Consider the following 24,680-nt stretch of genomic DNA (forward strand, 5'->3'; position numbering starts at 1 on the left):
CTGAAAAAACGTCAGAAATTAAATCACACTTCTCTTCACAAAATCAGTTTATGTGAAGACAAAAACCTTAAAATTTTAAGATTCAGTCCGCAACAATGTTGTTTCATCTTATATGGTCAATGCACATGGGATGGTAAAAAAATAAATAAATTACAGTAACATGAATCTCACTTTCTATTTATGCATTAACTTCAAATAAATGAAACGCATGAGAAGTGACCTGGCTAGTAGGCATCATATTCGTTAAGAGATAAAATATTCCAATTAGTATACTGTTTGAGGTTTTGAGCTTTATAGGATAATCTCTATTGTGAAGCAGATATACATTAGAATTTGTCGTTCACGGTGGAGGAAACAAGTTGAATAATTGCCCTGTCTAATATCCCCTATCCCCTCTTTAACAAAACATATCTTCTGATTTAATTTTTCGTATCTATCTTTCAATGGATAATGGATCACTATTCGCTTGTGTGTGGCCTTCCTTGTTTCAGTGCCCCTTGATTGTATATCAGACAATCACATCCGCGGGCTAGATATCAAATAATTTGACTTTCAAATTGCAGATTTTTTAAGACACTTTGACTGCGCGCTTTTAAAAAAATAAAAATCTAATTCTATATTCTTCGGCAGTACATCAAAATAAAGCAATCCATAAAATATCAAATATATAATTTTTTATAAGGTTAATAAGCAATACATCTCATAAATTTTTATATGAATAACATCCTAAACCTTGAATTTAGGAAATGTATGAAATTTTTTTTCAACTTCTAAATTTCTAAAACATAAAACTTCATTGTTAACAGTTGCTTTTAGTTTGTGATGCCCACTCACATGTCCTCCAGGGTCTAAAATGATATTCACATGATAGTTCAAATAATATATTCCTCATCAACCCTTTCCTATATTTGTAATTTTTTTTGGACAAAAAATTTAAGTGGGTTGAGTCTTAGTATTTACTTCTTTTATTACAAAATATAAGGTATTTTTAATAAAATGTTGCCCCTCAATAAAGTAATTATTTATCTTTAAACTAATATCATTTTTTATATTTATCTTTATTTAATAGGATATTTTACTTTAAAATAAATATAAGGTGATTTATTCATCAAGAGCACTTTTGGATAAAACGTAATGATTACTTATTGAAATATTAAAAATACTTCATATTTTTTAATAGAGGGAGTATCAATTATCAGGATAAGGATGTGGTTTAATTTATGAATAAAAGTATACTTGTAAAATTACTTACACATTAATATTTATTAACAAGTTTTCATATTAGCATTATTGATAATTTGCATTATTTTTCTTACAGAAAAACAGTGTTCATACTTTCGCCGTAATGAAGAAGGCTAGAGTTCATGAGATCAAATACAGTGCACTCTTGATTCATGATACTCCAAAACAAGTTATTCATGGGAATTAACGACATTCATAGTTACATTATGCGAGGATTGATAGAATTAATGATGATTCTCTCTATAACCGCATAGTTTGTGTAATTGGAAGAGTCGCAGAGATAGGTGTATATATATTTTTTAATCAAAGAACAGAGGATAGATATATATATAGAAGCTTTCCGCATGTTGAACAGAATTCATCAATTATTATGACTTAATTATTTAGGATTTGAATTCGATAATTATATTTAATACAAATACTAAGTGTCTGTGTTATCTAAATCATTGAAATTTAAATTAATATTTCTAAATTCATACTTTATTTAAGATTAATGAATACGTGAGTTTATTTAGAGCATTGATATAAATTTTAACAACTTAAATGATACAGATACTCAATATCAATAATCATCAAATTCAAATTCAATTATTTCTTTTCAGCCATGTAAATGTGAAGCAACAGTCTTAAAGTATTTATTGCATCCGTGGGAGAATGCATGTATGCATAGTGGCAGCCATATCAGAGTGCACTACTGAAACACTATAAAAAGTGGAGGTGGATTTGTTCCTCACTCTCCACCTTATATAACTCAGATAAATAATGCTTAATGCCTACATAAAGCTATAGGTTGATTCTATTTTATTTAAGTTTAAATACACCTTTATTCATCTTATAGTTTTTTAAAAAATAAAAGTTGATTATGTCCTTCATATTTTATTCCTTGAACCAATCATGTCCTTTACGCAAAGAAAATAATACTGTCACTTGCATGTTACTTTCATCTTAATTAAAATTTAACAATCTATTGTAAATTAACCCCTCTTAAAAATCAGGAACTAACAAGGGATAAAAATAATTAATATTTCATTAAAAAATTGAAATAATAGTCATTTTAAAACCAAAAGAGTAGTAACTAAGTAATTATTATATACATTTTATTTGAAATCAAGTGTTAAATAAATCTTGAAAGGTATCAAATATTACTAGAACATGAACTGATCATTTAATCATCTTTCCCGACTGCAATGCAAAGAGTAAAAAAAACAAAACAAAACAAAACAAAATAATTCGGTTGAACTATTTTTAACAAACTCAATGAATTGATAGCTGAGTAAAAAAGTGAATCCATCTTACGTGAATCTCAACATATCTATTATTTAATTGGAGATTAAAAGATTTCCTCACATCTCCCTTTCTTTATAATTTGTGCCGCATTAGCACAGTAATTCTACAGTGCCATCCAATGCAATTATTTTTAATTTTTTATAAATTAAAATTATTGAAAAAAAGAATTTTTAACAATATAAATTAAAATTAAAATTCTATTTAATGTTTTAGCCTTTTAAAATTTACATTGTATTTTTTCAATGTATTATTTTTTAACATATTTTTCTTATCTATGGTGTTAAAGAATTAGTTATTTATTCTTATTTTTATTTAGAGAGGCAATGATAGTAAATGGTAGATATTTTTCAATTAAGTTAATACCAGTCAAATTTTTTCATATATTCTAAAATAATTGAGTGAAATAAAATAAATTATTATTTATATTTGCATATTCTAATAACTGAAAAAAAATTTTATATTGTACTAGGAATAAAAAATATATATAGTTAATGGCAGTTGCTAAAGAAATTAAACAATATATTTATTTTTACCTGTCCTTTTTTAAAAAAAATAAAATTTATACCTTTTACTCTTTCCTTCTCTATTTCTCTTAAATAATGTGGATTAAAGCGATGCACAGGTCTAAAATTTATTAGTTGAATTAATGAATTAGGGTTCGCAATTTATTCACTATCACACTGGCTCATCAAGCATGAGCCCTTCAGAAAAGATTGAGCCATTCCTTTCACAACTTGCTATATGCAAGTGAATTAAGTGGGACCTGCTTAATCAAGTTGCTTGAGCCGTGATGTCACTGATTTACTAGCCCTAAATTATGATGATGATGATGGGTAAGTAAAAAGAAGGCCACTTTCACGCCCATAATCTTACTCACACCATCTTCATTATCATATTTCATCATCTTTGAAGTGGGTCCTCAGCTTTGTGCTGTTGGTCTCTCTTTGGTTCTCCGTTTCAGGTTAACAGCAATACCTACTTTACTCGTGTTTGTAATAATACTCTCTACATGTCGTTTGTGTTTAGAAAAGATCATCAATGACACATGACGATGTGGATCTCCAATTTTTAGTCCTCTTGTTAGGTTTAAATCTGAGTTGGAGTGAGAAGAAAAATTAGTTTTGGTGAAGTGAGATCAGATGTTAATTAAACGAATTTAAATGATTCATTAAACTGGTAATATTCATCTTGCTATGTCACAGGTTTTAGTAATACAATTGAAAAATAGAGTCTTGATGAGAAGTAATGACATAAAGCAAATGAAAGCATTGAAACGTGCAAGTTACAAGGATATATAATTGTAAGGAATCAGGTGATATTTTTTGTTTCTTAAATGTTGCTGGATGGTAAAAAATGTGCTTATTAGAATTATTAAAAGCACTCTACAGCGACAGATTAAGCAACTAATGAATACTTCCTTCAATAATGCTGCGCGAACTCTATGAAATTTTAGTGAGATTGGTATTTTGTCTAGGACCTTCGTTTTTGCGATGACGATTTAATTTGGTTCTGTATAAATCGAACATCATGATTCGCTGCTCGCCTGAAGAAGAAGAAGAAGAAGAAGAACCAAAGAAAGAAAGAAAAGAAAGTCTATATAGAGTCGGTGTTTTGCAGATTACATCTGAAAAATAAAATTTCTTCGCGAGTTTCTAGTTAATATACCTAATCCATCGCGTGGTCCAATGAACTAGTTGCAAACACTCGGCACATTCATTTCGTCTTGAATCAAAATACGATAGTCTTACTTTCTAAGATTATAAAATTGACTTGTTGATGGAACCAATCGATCTCTCATCGCTCGTCTAAGCTGTGTTTTTTTTTTTTGACCGTATTGGCAACAGGGTATGTACGGAGTAAGATCTTGTACTTGCAGAGACTTGAGATCCGTCACAAACTCCCACGTGCTCTAGTTACTATCTTGCCTTGTTCGGTTTCTTATTTTTTGACCCTTGGCTTTTGCTGGCACGTAAACACACACCATTGATCATTCCACCTGAAACACACGTGCGCGCGTGAACCATATTTCATGAATTTATTTTGTGCAAGATGTTTCAACGTCCTCCCCACGGAATCCTCTGCCTGCGTATTATTTGACAGCGGAAACACTGGGAGCAGTGAGGAGTGAATGATTTGACAAGTCCAAATCAATATGGAATATGGTAGAGACTAGACTGTACAATCCCTAACACGACAAATGAGAATAACATAATCATATGGATGGCTACATGAAATTGGGAATGGATTTTTAAAGTCGACAAAAAGTGAATTATATGAAATTTGTATTTTTTTTAATAGAGAGAAGATTTTGTTTAATAAAAAATAATAAAATGATGGAAAGTATTAAAAAAACTCTATACAAAATCATGAATCTAGGATTTAAATCCCAGAGAGTTAACCAAAAAAATGGAAAATTTAGAAAGCTAGAGTTTTTCAACCTTCAGCCTCAAAACTGGATAAGGATGAACATGTAGCTGTCGAGATTTCCATGGGCCGAGTTAGTCTTTCGTGGGGCCCATTCAAGGAAGTGGACCCAAACCCAAGTTACGAAACCAATGGCACTCTTTGATTGTTTTTTTTTTAATCCACGTTTTAAATTAGTCTAACGCAGATGATAATTAAAATTTAAACGTACTTAATTATTTTTTCCTGTGCTCTTGGAATGAGATAATGTAGAAAAATAAATTAATTAGGAAGCAGTTGGTTCTGGCCTTCTGGGTTTGATGAGAGATGCAAATGCAGCTTGGGCAGATGCCTGATTCACTGTATGTAGGTAGGGCGCATTGCACAACCGCCGTTCATGTGTCAACCTCCTTCTTTGATGGGTCAACGTCTCCAAAATTAAATCCGACTAAAATCATGTCTTAATTATTATTCTGTCTGAGTCCTCGTGAGGGGGATGGGATCGATTCTGCATCCCGTGAGAGCTTAGTTAGTTAATTGTTCGTGTGAAATCTAATCACTTCTACGAATTAATGTTCCTTAATTTGCCCTACTTGATAACTAATACGTACAAATTATAGTGGTGATGTCCACGCTATTGAGTTACCCACCAACAGCCTTCAATTTTTCAATGTCCACAACACACGTCAACTTATTCCCAACTTAATTATTCCATTAAGCACCCCTCTTCCCTCGTTCATGTAAAAAAAAAATAAAAAAAGCTGGCCATTTTGATACAACTACTGCAATGAAATTAAGGATACAAGATTTGAATTTGTTGACAAAAGTGTATTTTGAACCCTCATTAAAAATAATAAAAATTGAATATAATTATTAAGAAATAGACGATAGTGATAAAAAAATATGAGAAATAATGTAGATCGTTTTATGTCAGAAATTAACAATACTATTTTACATATTTAAATAGAGTAGTAAATATTGGGATAATTAATTATTCAATATCAATCAAATTCATCTTCAAACTATAGACTGATCGCAGCAAGATCCATGATCTTCAATAGTTACACATATTAATTTAAAGGGACTAAATGTGAAAATGTATCCAACTTTAGAAGTATAACAACATTCCATGGATAATGAAAAGTTCATGCGCTCATCTGTTCGATTGTAAGCGTAAAAAATTTTCTCATCGTTATCTATAAAGAATACAATGAACCAAATTCTCGCGCGTGCCTAACATAGGGATGGCAATCCTTATGAACAGACTTCATTTAATTTGCTATATTTGCAATGCAGCCCTTCAACAAATTTAAAATACTAGCATGATCTCTGCACATTTATTTAACGACAATTGTAACTCTCAAACCTTAAAACTTCTTTGTAAATAGAAAGACTTCATTGTCTAGACTTAATCAAACAGTGACTGCACGTTTTTAATGTTTAGAAAAGCTCACCCTCGCCATCCCATCCATCATATCGTCAACCCTGGGTAATTCCCATTGCAACAAAAACCTATTGTGCGTGTACCAGTGATTGATTTTAAAACTGGACTGGATAATCGGACCAGTTCAGATTCTAGTTCGGTCAAAAATAAAAATTGTTTTGGAGATTGAGCCGAGTTGAGCTGTTTCGAACCAGTGGTCAAATTGAAAATTAAAATCAAGTTGAGAACCAGATCCAATTTTCAAGAACCGGATTGTTTAAAAAATATTTTTTATTGTTTTTTTTAAAAATTGACCAATTTTTTTAATTATTTGATATTATATTGTACCATATGACTTGTTAAGTCATGATAAACTTAAAATATTTAATTTTTTAAAAGTTAAATAGTAATTTCATATTTTTTTATATTTAAATTATTATATACATATATAATTTTTTAAATTTAATTATTACATCATCGGTTTGATCATTGGTCTAACCTGATTGAACCATGTGAATCGTGAACCACTGATATTTTCAGTTTAATATTTGATCCAGTTTTAAAAACATTGGTGTATACATGTATACGTATATCTTTCATCTTTAGGTAGAAGCTGAAGGCGCTGTGCATGTGCGACTCTGGAATCACAGAATGGTTTGGTTAGTGAAGTAAATGGGTAGAAGAAATAATAAATATATGTATACATGTATACATATATCTTTCATTTTTAGGTAGAAGCTGAAGATGCTGTGCGTGTGCGACTCTGGAATCACAGAATGGTTTGGTTAGTGAAGTAAATGGGTAGAAGAAACTGACCCACACACAAACAAGACTTGAGGTGGAGTGATTGAACGAAACGATGTTGTCGGCCGCTTCTGGTAAACAGGGCAGTAAGATTCCAAGCGGCAGCCAGGATTTGGGTTTGGGACTTTGATTTGGATGGATCTGATCGCAAAGGAGAACCCATTGGGCTGGTACGGCACAAAGCCCATAGATCCAAGATTCTTGGTCATTCTCTTGGTTTCCTTTGAGGTTGTACCCTCATTATATTTATTTTGTTCTTCAACTTCTGGGCAACTGGGCAAGAAGTAGGTGCTTGTATCCATCATCATTATTTCCCACCTTGACCAAATCTTTGAGCCCCCCAACGACACGCCTCATCTCTCCATCTTCTCTCCATAATGTAAGTATATATTTATTCAATTAGTATAGGAGAATTGATGGGCAATATTTCATTTTTTAGCATGATGTGATGGGCAAGTGTTGGTCCGGTGAAGTGAAAACGAGCGAATAATGAAGAGGAGCAAAGGACAATACAAGCGATGGTGCATCTGAAACAGCGTGAATGAAGAGTTGTCACCATGTCAGTCATCCATAACTGACCCTTCTTTTTAATTGTGAAAGTCTTCTCAGTTTTTACTTTTTGAAGATCACTCGTCTATCAGACTCAAGGACTCGTGTTCCTTTCAACTACACACGTACTCTCCTTTGGAAAGTTAGGTATTATCAAAACCTTGTCTGGGCAGAAAATTTTCTTTTCCTGGAAGCCTGTTCACAAAATATAAAAATCGTAGAAAAGTTAGCTTGGTATGATAAATATGAGTAGAAGCTACTTGTATCGTTTTAAAAGTCAGTTCGGCAAACATATTTTTACCTGAGTCAAACGCACGCTACGTTTTTACGGTTTTACCCAAGGCCTCCTCCGCATAATATCACGTTCCCCAATTGATGCCTTTGCCAAATCCCAATTCTTTATTCCTCTGGTTGTTTCGGAGTAGTTTTAGTCAGGTCGGTATAGCCTGGACTTGCAAATCTATCTGTGGGATAATCCAGTGGGCCTTAGCCCATATCAATAGGCTGATTATGGGCCCAAAATTGGCCTACAATACAACTACTCCTTTGTTCATGGTGACGAAAATGCCATTCCCAATCTCCTTGCGTTACCATTTATTAATCGGGGAACAACAAGTTAGGTATCCACTAACTCGCACATATTTGCTCGGAAATGTTCAAAACAAAAAATTAATTGGCATTCCCTTCATTTTCCCCCAGTTTATTATTTTGACATTTGGTAATTTTTTGTTAAAAACAATGTTATTATTGGCTACTGGTTCATGCTTGCAAGCCATGAAGCCACTGTTATTTTAACGGTCATTTTATTAAATTATGCATTTTGTATACGGAGACGTCACTTTTCAACGTGCGCCCCCAAAAAAAAAAAAAACTTCAATTTTACTTTGAGCAAAATTTGGGTTAGTTACGAGGAGCAACACCACGAACACAAAAAGAAAACAAATGAGCGGTGAGTAGTAAATGATACGACTTTTCATATCAAACCATCAAAGCTTCAATTTATTAGTTTTTCCATGTCACTTTATTAGACTCAACTTCATTTAGCGTGAGATTTTTCACTGAGACTCAAATATACTTAGATATCCTAACATTTTTAACACTGCATCATCATGTATTTTTAAGGAAATGTGTATCAACATATGTAAAAGTGAAAAGAAAAACAATCAAATTAAGTTCACAAATGAGAAAGGGATATTCATACAACAGCACTAGTAATTAATCTACTGACGATTCACAGAGGACATATACAGCGGATATTGTTCAGGTGTAGCCTTGCCTGTACTTGCGAAAAAGCTCCTCAGTTTTGGCGTTCCTAAAGGCACAAAGCCCTATCACATAAACAACAATCAAAGCAACCAAAGTAATCACCAATATCAGATTCGCCCCCCTCCATTCCTTCCTCAAATCTGCCAGCAAACCAGCCTTGCACGCGTCGCAATCGTAGCATAATTGTGTTTGGTCGTTGCTCCATTTCGAGCAATCCTCGTCACTTCCTGTACTATCGGACTTATCCAATACGTTGGATTCACGAACTGGTATCCACATTTCGTCGGCGGCTTACAGCACCCTGACTGCATCCCAGTAAACCCAAAATCACATAAACATACCAGAAAACTTTCAATTAATAAGCAAGAAAAATCCAAGTGTACCTGCAGGGGGGCTAGATGTGCATTAAAGAAGTCTTGAGCAATTCTGTAACGTTGGTTCAAATCAGCGCACATATTTGTGGAACTGAGACACCTTCTGATGTGATCCCACTTGATGGAGCTTCTAACTCGTCGACGAAGCCACAGAGAGAAGTCATCGAGATGATATTCCAGGTAAGCACGATTGGGTTCCGCGTCGCCGTGACCTCTCAGTGTGACCATATACACAAAAACCACCAAGCAAAGCAGCAAAATAATCAGAACAAGCATAGCGACGAGATAGAAAATAAGGAGTCTCGGGATTCTCCAAAGGGCTCCGATGAATCCAGCTAGAGCCACCAGTAATATGAGTACACCCAGTATGATCACCGGCCATTGCAGAATCTTGACGCAGGAATCGGCTGGCTCTGTCGTTAGCCAGATTCCAGCGGCGATGATTGGGATCGAGAGGAGCACGGCGATGAAGTTGATGGCTCCGATCACATTGTTGCTCAGCGCCATCTTTTTGGTTTCTGAAAGTGTCTTGTTGGCGAGATCACAAAACTGAGACTCAGTGGCCTTCTGATAACAGGCCCCACAAAAAAATTTATGCCTTGCTTTGGCTCTCTGAAAGGTACTAAAGCGAGAATAATCTCATATTTGGGATTTTGATGTTTGGGTCTCATGTGACTTTGAGTGTAGCTTTTTGGAAAGGAATACTATGTACAATAGAGAGAATATGGTTGGCAGCGATGATCTGTTTTAAATTTGCAGGTCATGAACATATTTAGAAGAAAGAATCCATGCATGAGCACTGATACCTTTACAGCATGCAAGTTGACTTATTCAACATTCCTTTTGATCATTTCAGTCATCTTATAAGATGGTGTATTCACATTTCCATTTCATTCTTTCTCACTTGAAATTATTGACAAAAATCAAATCTAACGATTAAAGTTCTTATGAATCAGGTTTTGGTTGCTGACCGAGGAAGAGTAACCAGAACCTACTGCGTATGGTTGTCAAAAGAAATTTACAGGAGACCATGGAAAAGTTTATTTATTCTTGCTCAAGCTTCGCTTTAACATGATATGTAAAAAGCTTGTGCATGTATATTTTTAGTCGGGACTTAGCTTGATGCTACAAATCAGTATGATAGACTTCTGGTTGGAGTTTGAGCTATAATTTCGCCATGGATATATCTTGGAACTTTGAAAAATTGCCAAAAAAAAAAAAAAAAGTTTCACCAACAGATCACATCGAGTGGCTTCATGAAAAGACTCTAAAATGTACAAATTTTCGTCGCATCAATACCACTTTTCAACTCTGTAAAATTGCAGTTTAGTCAATTTTTCAATGGTTATTAGTACATCTGCAATTCAAGACCTGAATGAAGTTTCCTCTTTCATGATATCGATGACTTTGAACAGTTACTTATAGAAGAGCATCATTAACTGGAGTTATTATCTACTCCCCGTTAAAAAAAATATAAAATATTTTTAATTAAATCTCACCCTCAATAAAGTAATTATTATTTTTAAATTAACCCTATCTTTCTATATTTATTCCTATTTAATAAAATATTTTATCCTAAAAAATATAAAGTAATCTATTCAATATAGACACTTAAAAAAAAAGTTACTACTCCCCCTGATCTTATTTATAGGATAGAGAGAGAAAAATTTTTTTAATCCTATTTATAAGTCATGTCATTAAATTTTCATTACAAATTTTCTCTATTACTCTCCATTGAATGTTGGAGAGAAAAAAAATATATAATTGAAGTGTGTATATTTAATAGGGGCAAAGTTAAAAACTTATTTATTTTTAAGATAGGGTTAATAAGTTTTATGATTTTTCTTGATACTGATTAAGCATGTTAGAAGTGATTTATAAATAGAACCAGAGGAGTAATGATCACACTTTAAAAGACTCAAAATGCTTTATATTTTTTAACATTCAACTTTTTAACAAATGTCTTATATTTTTAAACGAGAGAATAAAATTAAATTTTTGTAGCAGAAAAGTGGATGAAGTTTTCCGCTCAATCCTAAATCACCAGCAACTTTAGAAACAGAGCAAAGTTTTCTCAAAATCATATGTTCAGAAAGTGCCGACAATTAATGAATAGATTAGGGTTGAGAAGATTTGTACAACTGAATAGTTTTTATTCGGATCAATATGAGGTAGTTCTATATCCACTCCATAATGTGGCCAGGGCAAGAAATTTTCTTAATGTGAAAAATGACCAAAAAAACGCAGGCAACCTTAAATTAAATAAAGCTTTACTTTATATGTAGCTTTTATTGCCACCTTGACAAGGTAACATTAAATGATTTAGTTTTAGTAATTAACCTCCTTATAATATGCCTGTACGTGCGTAGGTTTTACCCAAGCTTCTTAAGTACTTATAAATAGTTGAAGCAACCCGCTTACGAGGCTCAATCATTCTCTAGCTTTATACCACCTAAGTACACCACACTAAGACTTTTACAGCCCCACAACCTTCGTCTTTTTGTAAACTTTATAAAATACATCTGTTAAGAAGTACAGTAATTAATTTTTATTATTAAAAATACAAAATATTTTACTGCAAGTATACAAATTAAAATACATTATATTATTGTGTCAAGATTGATCTAATAAAGAATTAAGCAAAATAATGATTAGGCAATAAAGTTTTCACTTGATTTACATCAAGCAATACTAATTAGAATTAATTGATTAACCAAAATTAAAATGAATAAAATGCAATGACGATGTCAATTCAACAATTGTGTACGTCCAAGGTAATTTAGAATCACTAATCTCTTGTTAGTTTTATAGATCTTACCTTTATCCAGTTAATTAATTTTAATATCATTTTTGAATTTCAATTTACTTTAATTTGATTATATGAGACATTTAGGTATATTTTTATTCTAATTACAAATTAGTTAATAATTTAATCCCATATTACTCAATTTAAGGGTTCAAATGAGATTCTCCTTTATCAATGAAAAACCCAGCACCCAAATTCATATTTAATGGTGGCCAAACATTAAATCAACAATTAAATACAAAATTAAGTAACTAGAATCAACATTAATCATAACCAATGGGTAAAAAATAGTTTTAATTCACCAAAAATTCATAATTACTCTAAGTCAAGTGGAATCAGCACTAACAGCCATTAAATAGGTGCAAATCAACAATATTTAACAAAAAATACATCAAAATGTAAAGAAAAAGAAAAAGAAAACTTGGGAGGAATAATTTCTATCACAAATTATTATAAGACCCAAGTGTTCCTTAAGCTTCTCCAACTCTTTCTCCACCTTAAAATGCTCCTTTGAAGTGTAGTTGCTGGTTGAAGATGAATTGAAACAAAAATGGTTTTCAAAAACTCTTAAAACTGAAATTAAGTGAAACTATACGTTTTTCTTGAAAATTAATTTAATATCGTGACATTTAAAATTGGTGTTGTAGCATTATTAGGCATAATTTAATTTGTTGTGGGCTTTAAAATTGTCAGCTTTAGACTCATAAATTGGGCCTATCTATATGGATAAAATATAGATTTAATGTCATAATTGATTTAATAACTTCTATAATTATTTGAACTTTATTTATCTCTAATTTTACAAATAATTATTCAATTAAACACATATTTATTAATTAATTTTACAAGATGACTTTCAATTGCATAAAAAACTCTATTAAATTAATTTAAATATTGGAAGTCATCATGGGTCCATTAATTAGAGCTCATCTAGACACCACCAACCAAGAATAAAACGCGAATAATCTCAACGACAGCGTGGTAACTTATATCGGGATATCACCCCAAAAAAAACATTACTTTGGATTTTTATCAACCAGACTATTATTTATTACTGTGACTAATATGACTTCTTATAAATTGGATATTTCACATTGTGTCTATGCCTTGTTTGAATCATTTTCCAAGTTGACTTCAGAAACCATGCATGAACGCGTAACAACCAACGAGCAGCTATTTGGGTTTGCTTTCCTTGTTGCTTCAATTTCCCCCCCTCAAATTTTATATCTACAAAATGATAGCACTGTAATGCTAGAATGTATAGGCATGTGAGGGACTAAATGCATATGGGCATGTAAATGTGGTTACAAGTTTCCATATCTTACCTATGACAGATTTTTTTTTTCCCACTTTGGATTCTTTCATGATTTTTCAAAATTCTTTTCGGATAGGCTTTTTCTTGATTTTCAAATATTCTTTCCATTATTGGAGTTTATACCTTGGAATCAAAATTCTCTTAAATAGCATAGACTCATTTTAGTCGAATCCAAAATAGTCAAGTGTGGAGAACATCCCTCTCCCAACTAGACGCGCCATCATTTGGTACATACAATGGGATAGTGACTACAACAAATTCATTTTTGGCATGTTAATTAGAAGTTTAGAATAACAAAAAAATCACTTTGTATATTTTATTAACTAAACATGGATGTGGAAAGAGAAAGACTAGAATACCCTGTCAATTTTCCTCCTTTTCCTTCTTCATTCTTGTGTTAAATCTCAATTAAGTAACTTTAATCTCTTATTCTCTCCGGCATAACGGATTAATTCAAGTGCAACCACATACAATATCAAAAATTGTATTTTTTTTAAATTTCCCTTAAAATTAATAAAATTTAAATGATTTTCGTAATCAACATATTACGTAATATTGGATGGTACATCATTAAAATGAAAAATAAGGCATTTATAGGAATTTCGTTAACAACTATTGTGCCTGGATATTCTATTTGAAGATGTGTTTAGTGGCAAGGAATAGGGACAAGAAAGAAAGCAATGGGGCTTTGTTTAGTGTTTGGAGTTGTGAAAAGACTACAAAGGAGACTGAATCAAAGAATATATTGGCTTCTGTGCTTATGATTATGTTTCTATCAAAGTTCGACAACAACCTCGCTCTCCACAACCTTATCATGGCTCCTTCTCCAGTTCCTACTTTCACCGCAACAAACGAAAATAATGATAATCTGTTTAATTAATGCATGGACATCATTGTACAGTTAAAGCCTCCATGTTCTTCTCATCTGCATGCATGTGGCCCATGCATTAACAAAGCCTATTTTCTACGTGGAGAATCACATTGAACATCAATTATTAATTATACTAACTTTAATTCGTTTCTCTTCGTAACTCTCCATCTAAATTACTAAAATTAAATCATTCTCCTATTAGTATATTATGTATAAGTGGGTTTGGTATCAATTCAAAATTTACCTAGTAGAGAATTTCATTCCTATATATTAACTTAAACTTATTGTCCCCTACTCATATACTTGATTATTAGTTGATTATATTGCCATGCACAATCTGATCACTCAGTATTTAAAATTTAGATCATCAAGTAATTAAAGGCCGCTGATTTTTATGTTTATTCACTAATTCTGGAGTAACTTGGTCCTCGATCTTCAATTCCTCATTACCAGAGCGCAATAATTGTTGGAATATATATATATATATATATATATATAGTTACTTAAGTCTCAGTATGTTGAATGATCCTGAGAAGAATATATTCAAAGTGCAATAGGATAAGCATTTCGTGCCTGTAATGTAGGCCCACGAAGGATATAGATATATGAGGTAGATACACTATAAAGCATATCTTATTCAAAGTCTTAATCATGTTTCCCTATACTTTTCACTGGAGAAGTTTTAGTTTATATTTATGCATATGTATGTATTGTATAGCCACAAAAGATATGCATATTAAAAATAATTTTCTTTTCAGTAATTTATTTTAGAATGGAAACGAAGTGAACCAATATATATAAAGAAGGGAGAGGCAAAACGTCCGAACAAAGAAATCAAGAGAATTATGAAGCAGGTCCCCTACAAGCAGCGAGAAACAATAAACTATGAAAAAGTGGAATGACATCTCACGCTTGAAGACACCAACGAAAATCAAGGATATGAGATGTTATATATAAATTTCAGCATTTATTACTTTAACGAAAAACATATCTTATTTTGATCTCCGATTTTAATAATAAGGGCTTCTTGTTAACGGAATTCATTTCATCTCTCTGTTTCAGGTCCAGCTAACTTGACGGCCAATTGACTCTACACAAACCTATACGTACAGCAATAAATTTCTTGAGCGAATCCCTATCTTACTTCATAAAAACTTCAAAACTAAAACCTCATGCTGCTTCTTCAATAATCATCATCAGACCAAGATGAACTCAATCAAAAAGCAGTGATTGCTTAATCAATTCCCACCCCAACAATCACCATCCACTTCTCCTTAGTCAACAAATTATGGCTAGTTGTAACCCAGAAAGAGAAGCTAGAGAACAGAGAAAGGTATTATGAACATCAAAAGAAAAGGAAAAGAGGAAAGAACCAAAAACAAAAAGCTAAAGTGAGTCCATCACCACCCCCATTTTGCTTGTCTTTGCCTCTGCTTTTCCGCACCATCTTTTCCCCTTGATAGAAACTTGGCTTCTGTGAAGTCTCTGTCTTCTCTCTCTTCTCTCACCCCCATAATTTATGCCACATTGCTCTCCAGTCTTTCTAACAACATAAATAAACGCTTCACTACTTAAAGTTCACCCACTTCATTCCCCTGATCAGTCTTTGTGTCAGCTTCCTTAAGAAGTTCCCGATTTTGCTCCTTGTAATTAACTATATCTAGTTTTCATATATCCTTCTAATATTCTCTGATAAACTATAATTCACTTGCACTGTTCATGCTTTAGTCTGCAGCTTCATCCATGGCTTCTCTTGGGAACCCCAGAAGTTGGGTTCCATACATGAACAATAAAGACTGTTCTCAAGGCTTCTGCAGTCTGTACTGTCCACAATGGTGTTACATAGTGTATCCTCCTCCTCCTCCCTTTGAATTACCTGAAGATAATTCAAGCCCTAATTTTTCACCTCTGGTTATAGCAGTCATTGGAATCTTGGCCAGTGCTCTTCTTCTTGTCAGCTACTACACCATAATATCCAGGTACTGCGGCAACCCAGAATTTTCGGATCGACAGAATCACGATCCTTCAAATGGTGAATTGGGACACTTTCACGACCCTTCCCTTCACGAGCCATGGCACGCGTCACCCAATGGTCTAGACGAGGCTCTGATCAAGACCATCACAGTTTGTAAGTACAAGAAAGAAGATGGGTTGGTGAGTGTAGCAGATTGCTCTGTTTGTCTCACCGAGTTCAAAGACGATGACAGCATCAGGCTCTTGCCTAAGTGCAGCCATGCTTTTCACATCCCTTGCATTGACACGTGGCTCAAATCTCACTCCTCTTGTCCTCTCTGTCGTGCTAGTATCTTCGCCTTCAACGCTTCAGCTCTTCCGGTGTCTGATTCCGTCATGGAGAATTCAACTTCCCAGGAAAATCAACCTGGGAATGAAAACAATGAAGTGGTGGGTTTAGCAGTAGAAGAAGAAAATGAAGAAACCTTACAACGTAGTACAGCTCCGAAGCCTACATTGCGTGCCTTGAGTGATTTGGGGAATTTGCAGGGAAGGCATAGTGTGATTGAGATTAAAGATGAAGGGTACATCGAGCCCTTTAGAAGGTCAGTTTCTATGGACCATTCATTTCAAAGTGGTAACCATGTTGAAGAAGGCTCTGTCAATGAAGCAGGTCCATCAAAGAGATCTCAAGGAGAAAGCAGCAAATCTAACAACAGAAGAAGGGTATTGCAGTGTGTATTGAGTCCCATTGTAATGAAGAGATCGTTTTCAAGTGGAAGATTCTCTATCAGCAGAGGAAGGCAAGGGATAATCCCTATCTGATAATTATTTTATTCCCTTCATCTTTTTCTCATTCTTTTGATGATCCATGACGGCGGCGACGAAATTACATGTGAAGAAGATATATTGAATCTGTTCTACCTATAATACTTACCGAGGAAGCTCCTTTAATTATTTGTGTACCTTTTTTGTCGTGTATCTTGATTGAACAAGTGCTGTTAGTTTTTCTTTTACTGAAGTCACAGAAATTTTAGATTCAGCCATACATGGAGGCATGCTTCATAATGGTGTGTTGTCAGAGTGGACAGGGAAATGTGAAAGGAAATGCCTTAAGCTCCAATCTCAGTTTCTCACGAAGCCGTAAGCGTGATGAAAAAGGAGTCATTGGAGCTCAAGTGAATTTCACATAGCCCAAGCACACAATTTGCTCTCCCATAAAAGTGAATGTGAACGAGAATCTGTTGCATTTCAGATTTCTATGAGCTGCAATATTTGAAATTATTTTACTCACTGAAAATAATATTACAAAATTTAAAAATTAATCCCACAAGTTCTAATATTCAATTCAAACGTCAAATTAAACTCATATTATTTTGATTTAAAGCCATGAATAATTTGAAGCTTCTATGATTTTTTGTTCATCACAAAACGATGCATGGGCACATGGGATATTAGTAAAATTCAGAAATCTTGTAATTTTTTATTAAAACGGTAGTACAATTTTAATCATGCTTTGTAACATCATTAAATAATATTTTTTGACCTCTAAAAGTAAAAATTTAAGAACTTTTTTGCACGATTATGGTGTTGAAATTACTTCTTTCAGCCCATTAAAATTAGGGCCCAATTTTTGGCCCAATACGAAACCAGAAACTGCAAATGTTACAAACTGCTTCAAGTTTATGTCAAAAAAAAAAAAAAACAAAAGAAAAAAACCTGCTTCAAGTTCGCCGGGAGAAAAAGGTCGGCCGGAGATGGAAAACACGTTGGGGCTCGTGACGTCCACCACCCACTCCATTCGCTTGTTCCCCTCCGAAGCTTCCATGGAGCTGCTTCTCTCCGAAGAGCTTCGACAATGCGCTGTGGATCTGTTCTGGCTACCCAATGTTCCGTACGCGCCATTTCGTTCTAACTGGATCGCCTCCGACCCTTCCACTAGGCCCAATTTGATCTCGCTCTTCTCCTGATCCCATTTTGTGTTCTCTAGTCCCACGCCCGGACATAAGGTAATTGTCGCTTTCGTCTTCTGCTAATTTCATCATCGGAAAAATTTCCTGGCAGCTATTTGGTAGATTTTGCATTGCCTAGCTAACGGTTTTATGACTTTATCATCTATGAATGAAAAAGTTTTTGGTATTGAACGGTGGAATCGGTTAGTAATTGCTTCTAAATGAGTTTAGTGAAGCTTAAGCCGTTTGATGATTTGAAATATGTTTGTTAATTTTATATCATAGACTTCACTTTGAGGTATTTGTTAATTCAGTTGAAGAGTTGAGATAAATTAAGATTGAAACACACTTTTTAATTCAACATTTTTGCCTCCAAATTTTATTCTTGAGATGTATGTCTATTAACTTGAAATGTTATATTCTTATATGATGATTTTCTCGTTCTGTTAAATAAAACTTGCGCACAAATTTTGACTCTCCGCTGATGTAATGCTTTTGGCATGAAGAGTGAAGAATTGAAGACGAGATTGAAGGAGGTTGAAGATATAGCAGAGAGGAATGCGCGTCAAGAACTAGTGGAGGATATTTCTCCGCGGAAGGATGTGAACGAACCATTCTCTGGTTATAAGAATCAATTGGGGTTTGGTAAAAGTCTTGCACTCTTGTTCACTTTTCTCTGACATAGAACTCTAATTTAACGAATCAAGTTAAAGTGATGCAGTTTACTCTAGATATAAATGGTTTGCACTCTTGTGTTTTATTGGGTGTCAAGATACAAGGGGTTACTGCCTTGTTTCTTTCTTTCAAGTTTTCAGCTGAACCCAACAAGGTCAAACGTAATGTTTATCACAGCGTGGCTCTGATGCTATAACACAGTGTGGCAAAGAAGAGGGATATCGTTCATTGATAAGAGCAGTGACTAATTTTTATATACAGCGATAACTGTGCTTGGCGGGAAAATAACAAATGATTTTCAAATTGTTGCTAGCCAGATCTGATAGAAGTTATCTACTAATTAACTCCTAAATCTCTAATAATATTCGTGTATTGAAAGGAACCATTTTAACGTACTTCATTTGTCATGTATCATATATTGACTATTTGACTCTTTTGGCTCATTTTAACGTTAAATTCTATAAATTCTTCTGACTTTAATGTTGAGAACTTTTTCCCTTGGTTTTTTGTTTGCAAAAACTTCACAACTCTTTGGTCAAGGTATTTGTTAACGCTGACCGATTGGGTAAGTTATCATCCAGTGAAATGTTACAGGGATTGTTTTATGCTGGATATTTATAGCACATGGAAGAGTTTTGGTGTGTTAAAAATTCTGGAAAGATTTAATTTTTGGCCGAACCGGGGAATGCAATTTAAATTCATTATTCACTGCTAATATGTATTTCCTGTTATTAACTTAAAAGTATCAAGGCTTTCATCTTCCGCGCCTTCCTTTAGTGCTTAAAGTTTAGTACTACTTAAATTAGTATTTACGATCTTTAAAATGGACATAAAGAAGTGGAAGTTAGATGGCACAAGTCCATTTGGCCTTTCTGTGGCCTTTCATTTACCATATGTGAATATTTATTCTATCGTCTACAGACAATGTTTTCCTATCTCTGACGTATCTTTGTTTGAGTTTTGCTCTCTTTCTAAATGTTTTCAGGTTTGCATGTTGTACTTACCATGTTTACTGGCTATATGCTTGGGCATGCATTATCCAGAGCATTATTTAGCTATAATCCTGCCACGTTATCTGTTTCCTATTATTTCTCAAGTTGATCTATAACTTGTCTTTTGTCTCACCCTTTTTTTTTTCTTGCTTTGAAAATTGTTTTCCCTTCAGAATGCTGTAGGAGGAGTTCTAGATATGGTGGATGGCATGCTTGTTGAGACGTTCCTTTTTATTATTGGAGATTCCAAATACAATGTTGAATTCAACAAGAAAACAAACTCTAAACTCGAACTTAGATCCTCCACTTCAAGTTCCAAGCTAAAGGAAAATCAGTGAACTTGATTAGGTTAGTCATTTCACGAATTTTGACTTGATATTTATGGTACAAATATATACGAGTTCATGTGATTTCCAAAGAAGAAATTAATTTGGTCATGTAATCAAGCTTTTATTAATATGGATAGAAATTTACTCTTTAATCAATTGAACAGGCACCTCATCAATTGAAATGTGATTATTCCAATTTGCAGCGTAGCAACCCGTAGAGCAAAATCATGAGCAATACTGCAACAAGCTGTCATTTACCATTGCAAACAGGATTTCCCTGAAGCCATTGATTCCACTCGGTTTCCATTCAATTGACACTTTCTACTTGAAACTTTTCGTCAATGCCCCTGAATAAGATTTTAATTAAGATTAAAAATAAGTTAAATGCGTAAATATGAACAAAAACATTGAGCTATGATGCTTGAATAGTTTAGCATTATGTTGGTAGGCTTATTTTATAACTTCGAACCATTTTATTGCTGTCCACTTTTCACTTTTAACTAGAATTTAAAAATCCATTTCTCTGCGCCCCACCGCCCCCCCCCCAAAAAAAAAAAAAACCAAAGAACTCTCATTTTTAAGGGTGTGCATTCATCAACTTCAAAAAATGACCATAAATGATAGATCCCTCAAGTTATAATCTTGCACAAAATAATCTACATTTGACTGAAAGACCACTTATGCATTCCAAGAGGCCCAAGTTTGCCACAAGATATAATCCAACAATAATCTTCTTTCCTTGCTTTTTAGTTATCCGATAGAAGGCCAGTTAATCTTAAATTTAAAAAATCATTTTAGTTAATGTAAAAATGAGAAATTTTTTGGAAAAACCTTGGAGTAAATATGGGAAATGTGTTGGAAATAATCTCGTTTTAGCTTATTTTGATGAGCAAATTCAATCATTTCTAACACATCTCTCGTGTTCACCTCAAGGTTTTTCGATCAACTCTCCCATCTGTAGTTAACCAGAACTACTTCCTTTTAATCTTAAACAAGCGAGGCCATGATTTTTTTTTTTCTGGCTGAGTTAAATGATATATAATCTATCAATATGTTGATGATAACTTCAAAAAAATCTGAGAGCAGGAAGAGGACCTTAATTTGCATCAGCTGGTTGTTGTCTTTTTTTTGGGGTGAAACTGGTTGTTGTCTTTCTAAGATAGCAGAAAAATATAACATTCTCTACTGTCATTCGATCAACTGTTTTTCTCTTTCCTTTTTTTTTTTTTATGTGACGACTTTTTATGTGATTATGTCGCTCAAAACTGTGACACGCGTTATTAAAAAGAATGAATCCGAACGATATCTTAGAAAGCAAATTAACAAGTCACCTGCAAATTAACTCAAAGCTAGCTAACTTTAATTGTGTAAACAAACTTTGAGTGCCTTATAAATTACCAGATAGAAAGATGTATAATAATGTTATAATACTGGTTAAAGTAAACATTTATAATGCATTATCTTTAGGATCTATATAATACACAAAAAAATGAGTTTAGTTTGCGAAAATGTGAATATATTTTTTTTAAATATTTTTCAGTATTATATAGATCTCACATATTTTTATGTCTAAAATTTATAAAAATTTTATAGTATATATGTGCTTTAATCTTGGTCTCTCTGTTATTAAATCTTGGCTCCCCCAGGATAAATGGATTTAAAAAAGAGCCTATCACATGTTCATCCATGAAATTGCTGCCAGATGGAGGTTATCTATCAGGTACACTTTTAGTATACCGTGCACTTAATTTTTGTTTTATAAAAAAAAATTTCCTTTTATTAAGCATCAATAGAGGTTGTTTTATCTATAAAAAAAAAATTGCAACTACATCATCATTATAAAATATATGTTTGCCTTGAGTTGAGAAATAAATAAAAAAATTAATCATTTAATCCTTATAATTTTAATTTAATTATAACTCAATCATTAAATTTTAACTTAGTGCAACTTAGTTTCTATATTTTTGACTAAGTTAAATTTAAATTCTTAAATTTTAACTTAATATATATAAATTTTAACTATAATTTTAGAGATTTAAAATATTAGTTTCTAAGCTTCAAAAAATAACTTTAGTCCTTATATTTTTATTTTTAAAATAAAAATAAATGTCAATATTTTAAACAGTTAACAAGTTAATAAAATCAAGGTTCAAGAATTCAGTTTCAACTGAGTTAAAAATGTAGAGCCTAAATTGTATAAAGTCAAAATTCATGAATTCATTCATAACCACGGCATATAAATTTGAGTCAATCTACTTAATTGAACTAATAAATTATTAAATGAGTGTCTTGATTAGTTTAATAAAATATTTTGTTTACATTCCCCTATTTTGGCGTTGGCCACTTGGGGATAGATCCAAATTCTTGTCTCGATCGGGAGTTCATGCCATTGAATCAATTTGTTGTTGGCACTATCATACATGCACTTACGAATATAGAAAGTTCAAAAAGCAGTGAATGGTGAACCTTATCTTAAAGCGGCAACTTGGTGGATACAAATTAAAATTGAAATCAACTTTGAGTTTGCGTTGAGAGCCTTTCTAAATTTGTCATCATCATTGAAACCATTTTCCCCAACAATACCATTTGAGAACACAGAAAACAAAACCCCTTATAACCATTCCCGTGCCCATTGTAAACTAACACCCCCAACAAAAATCACATCTTACTAGTTATTACCCCTCAAATTTATGAATTGACCTTCTCAACTTGTTCTATTATATTCATAACAATGGGATGCAACGTGGGTAGTAATTAGGATTAAAATCTTAGTCATATGATTGCAAAACCATAACATATATGTATGCATTTTTTATTATCTTATTTTTCACTTGTCTCTTTTATTTTAAAAATATCCTATAAATATTTTCAAAAATCAAAATTAATTTATTTAAAAACTCCCTTCTCTGATGCCCACTGCCTGTCTTGTTCCTTTCTGTATCCGTTCTTTCGTTTCAAATGCATTTTTCCATTCAGGCCGTTGGTAATCAGTTTTATTTCAATTGAGAGGCATTCGTAATAAAAGTTAAAGAAAAAAATTATCAAAAAGCTTTTTTGAAAACAACATGTAGGGACTTGTTAGAGTAGGATTTACAAGTAACCCACTAATCAATTTTCACATTAACAGCTCAATTTTGATAGTGAAAAAATGTAAGAAAATTTTATTACTATTTTTAAATTGTGCAGCTCAGTTTTACTAAAGTTAAATATTTTTATCTCTAATTCATAGAGTGGCATTTATTTGTAATTTTTTTTTTTAAAATCTTGATATGTGCGGAACATTGAATAGCTAACTCTTATAGTAATTAAGTATTGTGGGGGGAGTCACATGGTAAAAAATAAATAAATAAATAGATAAAAGATTCTTGTTACATGCGCTGAATCTCCAAGTTACTACTTAAAAGTACAAGCATGGTGAATTGTCAACATTAAAATAAAATATCTAATTTTGGTAAATAAAGAAATCAAATTTATAATAGATTCTATTATTATTTAATATGTCTAATTGATGGCGGAAGCTCGTCCTTTTATAACGAACATCCAAAGCTCATCAAAAGACAAGCCCAACAAAAAAAAAAAATAATAATAATGAAGAATCAAAACTCCCTTCTGATTCTAAGCATACTTCACTATGACACCAACAAAAGTAACAAGCAACATTCAGAAAAGAAAAAGCGAAAATTTCAACTAAGAATAAAAAATATTACTTAATTATTAGTGAATTTAAAAAATAAAATAAAATGTTAGTTTAATTCAAGAAGATTGAAGTGAAAATAATTTTAGTGATAGAAAAATTAAAATACCCTTCACTGCAAAATTATTAATTATTAATTTTTTTATTTTACTTATTAATTTAATAATATGAATTATAAATTATATCAATTTATCAGATAAGCAGCAATACCAGCCGTTAATTTGCTAATTTTATTTGTTAATTTACTAACATTAGTTATAAATTATAAAAATTGTCAGTAATTTATAACTAATATTTATAAATTAATAAGTAAAATTAACAATTTAACAATTGATGTTATTGAATAACGGATATCAAATCTTATATAATTATTGATATGCCAATTTATGCAATTTGCAACTTATCTTGATAAATTAACAAATAAAATAGAAAAATTAATAACTAATAATTTTGCATAACAAGTTAAGGATACTTCACTCTTTTCACAGTTGAAATTATTTTTATTTTAATCCCTTGAATTGAACTAAAGTTTTGAATTTTTTTAGGATCCACTAATAATTAAGTCTCATCCATAATCCCTAAGTGAAATTCTCACAAAGAAAAAAGTTGTTGTTGCTTATTTAGTTATTTTATTTACCTTGGCTTGATTCCTCACATGATTATTGTTTGTAATTTATCCTTCCATTTCCTTTTGAAATTTGACATTTTTATGTTTTAAAAATTTTATATTTTTATTATTTATAAT

At 32.4% G+C, this 24,680-nt stretch overlaps 2 protein-coding genes and 1 pseudogene across 2 annotated transcripts; 2 read left to right on the plus strand and 1 right to left on the minus strand.

Moving 5' to 3' along the window:
* Positions 1–8,862: 8,862 nt before the first annotated feature.
* LOC129310272 (protein TORNADO 2-like) lies at positions 8,863–10,011 on the minus strand. The gene is given in 3 exon segments (XM_054952082.1): positions 8,863–9,207; positions 9,210–9,279; positions 9,358–10,011. Coding segments are annotated over 3 exon segments (807 nt in total). The 5' UTR covers positions 9,856–10,011; the 3' UTR covers positions 8,863–8,968.
* Positions 10,012–15,406: 5,395 nt separating this feature from the next.
* On the plus strand, positions 15,407–17,558 carry LOC129311769 (E3 ubiquitin-protein ligase Os04g0590900-like). Its single transcript, XM_054954222.1, has one exon. The coding sequence runs from the start codon at positions 16,084–16,086 to the stop codon at positions 17,116–17,118; it is 1,035 nt and encodes a 344-aa protein (XP_054810197.1). The 5' UTR covers positions 15,407–16,083; the 3' UTR covers positions 17,119–17,558.
* A 449-nt stretch (positions 17,559–18,007) lies between these two features.
* LOC129310360 (uncharacterized) lies at positions 18,008–20,036 on the plus strand (annotated as a pseudogene).
* The last annotated feature ends 4,644 nt before the right edge of the window (positions 20,037–24,680 follow it).

Source organism: Prosopis cineraria, unplaced genomic scaffold (genome assembly GCF_029017545.1).
Source record: "Prosopis cineraria cultivar Desert tree isolate PC_DT_omini unplaced genomic scaffold, ASM2901754v1 PC5, whole genome shotgun sequence".
Classification (NCBI taxonomy): Eukaryota; Viridiplantae; Streptophyta; class Magnoliopsida; order Fabales; family Fabaceae; genus Prosopis; species Prosopis cineraria.

Coding starts and splice junctions, on each gene's coding strand:
- LOC129311769 (XM_054954222.1), top strand. CDS start 16,084: ATGGCTTCTCTTGGGAACCCCAGAAGTTGGGTTCCATACATGAACAAT.